Source organism: Amblyomma mixtum, chromosome 4, assembly GCF_055824585.1.
Source record: "Amblyomma mixtum isolate Tamu chromosome 4, ASM5582458v1, whole genome shotgun sequence".
Lineage (NCBI taxonomy): Eukaryota > Metazoa > Arthropoda > Arachnida > Ixodida > Ixodidae > Amblyomma > Amblyomma mixtum.
In genome coordinates this window covers 15533526-15535904 of record NC_143015.1, presented here as the reverse complement: position 1 = coordinate 15535904, position 2379 = coordinate 15533526, and the positions used below count along the sequence as shown (strand labels likewise).

Sequence of the window (2379 nt, the reverse complement as noted above, 5' to 3'; positions counted from 1 at the left end):
GCTGTCTGTGTCTGCCAGTTGATTTCTGGAAAATTGAAGTCTCCAAAAAGAATGACATGCGCTTTTGGGTATTTCTACGTTAATTGGCTGATCACGTCGTTGAGAATTCGAGAGAAATCGGAGTTGGTATTTGGCGCTCTATAACAAACGCCCAGCAGTACGGTTTGGGGCGCAGCGCGACAAAGTAGCCATACTATCTCAAGGTCTGATGGAATATTAATAACTGTACACGAGAACTGATTGTTAACTGCGATGAAAACGCCTCCACCTCGAGCGGATGTGCGATCTTTGCGAAAAAGGTTAAAATTCGGTAAGTCAGCAAGAACTTCAGTATCGGTGATGCCATTAGTGAGCCATGTTTCGGTAAGTGTCAGCAGGTTACTAGCAGATGAACACACAAGATTGGAGATGATTTGGCGTTTCGGAAGAAAACTACGTATGTTTGTGAAAATCGCCGAAAAGGAAAGATTAAGCTGGGGGGTGGCAGGTACATGAGCGGCTGGGGGCTGGCGGCGCAGCAACCGCTATGGTATCTCTTTTACAGATTGCGATGGTTCGTCGAAGATATATCGTCGGGAACCGATGAACAGGGTTTTGTATCGCAAAGAAAAACGGTTAGTCTTGCTTTTGGCAAATGTAACTAGGTGTTTGCGCACATTGCGAACGCGGCGTGAAAAATCTTCACCGACGGAGTAGTCAGTGTCCTTGAATTTGCGGCCATTAGCTAGAATTTCGTCCTTCGTTTTGAAAAGTGCGAATTTGGCAATTAACGGACGGCAGCGATCAGGTTCGTGGCGCCCAAGACGGTGAGTGCGGTCTATTGTTTTGGGGTCGAGGGTGATGTCCAAAGATTCGGAGCAATGGCGAATTAGTAGCTTTTCAGAGTCGGCCCACGTTTCAGATGGGTCAGGGTGAGGAATGTTGTAGAATATGAGGTTGTTTCTTCGTGATTGGTTTTCTGCTTCGTCTATGCGATCCTCGAGATCACAGAGCTGGCGAGTTGCCTGGGTGGTGTGAGTTCTTAGGCCTTCTATCTCTGTGCGTAGTGACTGTATGGTTTGGTAATGACCTTCAAGAGCGCTGATGCGCCTGCTTAGATCAGAAATAAGGTTGTCTGTTGTTAGTAATTGGGTTTTGAGGTCTGTAACTTCCGCAATTAATGTCGACTGACCGGCGGACAATTTTTTAAGTTCCGTAAGTACAGTTTCGAGTGAGGCAGGGCCGGGGTTAGTCTCTATGTCGCCGGAGAACAAAAGCAAGGAAATAATGACATCAGAACACTCAGTGACAATGGCAAGGCAGCACTGCGGGCTCGGCAGCTGTATCAAAAAGTAATCACTAGATTTCTTAGCGTAAAGACAACATGGCTTACTAACCTGCATGGCGAGGCAGAACGGGTTAAGTGACCGCATCGTGGCACAGCCACCGAGCCCACAAAGCGACGCCGGTGGCCGAAGCTGCTTAAAAGCTGGAGCGGAAGAGGATGTTGATGGCGATGGTGTTTCCAACTGTCTGTCGAGGGTGCAGTGCACTGGTGAGGTCAGCGCACGATCGGGCGAAGCGGTGATGGCGCAAGGCTGGCACATATCGGTTCGGTTGAGAGCGGGCGTCCATTCCGGCGAGATGTCCGGTGGACAGGCAGCCAGAGGGGCGGGGAAAAGCACGGTAATCCAGAGGGGAGCGATCACCTGCATGGCGATGCAGAACGCGTTAAGTGACCGCATCGTGGCACAGCCACCGAGCCCACCAAGGACCATCAAAGAGAAATGCTCGTCATTGCTGAGCCGGTCCAGTGTGTCATCTATGCGGGGAGGGGATTAGACGCCCTTCTTCGTTATGGTGTTCAACGGGCGGTAATAGACGCACAATCGAAGTGCGCCTTCATTATTCCTCACTGGAACAGCCATGGCTGCGCAGGAGCTCTTCTACCGCTGGATGACGCCGCAAAGCATTTCTTCCACTTGGTCCCGGATGGCTCATCGTACTCGCGGCGACAGACGGTAGGGGCTTTGGCGGAGAGGGCGAGCGTGCTGGTCGATGATCGCCTAATATTCATTTAGAAAATTCTTGCCCAATGTCACGTCACGGGAACGTTTCTGTCAAGGTCACATAAGTATGTCCCTTGACAGTCACTCGCGCTGTGCGTCGTCCCTATGGCGTAATGAGGTGACCTCCTCCGGTGGGAATATGTGGGCCGTCCCATGCGGTCGCGACTTCCCTCAGCTGCACAGTGAATGCTTCATTCATCACCGAATAATCGGCTCCTGTGTCGACTAGAGCGGTAGCTTTCCGGCAATTGATATCTAAGTCGGACGTCCTGGCTCTTGCGTTCCAGGTCGTCCTCGACGTCGCGTCGCGGCTTTGCCGGCTATGTGAATC

At 51.2% G+C, this 2379-nt stretch overlaps 1 protein-coding gene across 1 annotated transcript; it reads right to left on the bottom strand.

The window, feature by feature from the left end:
* Nucleotides 1–514: 514 nt before the first annotated feature.
* On the bottom strand, nucleotides 515–1739 carry LOC149345750 (uncharacterized). Its single transcript, XM_089585282.1, has one exon. It carries the CDS (start codon nucleotides 1722–1724, stop codon nucleotides 525–527), a length of 1200 nt encoding a protein of 399 aa, XP_089441408.1. The 5' UTR covers nucleotides 1725–1739; the 3' UTR covers nucleotides 515–524.
* Nucleotides 1740–2379: the final 640 nt, after the last annotated feature.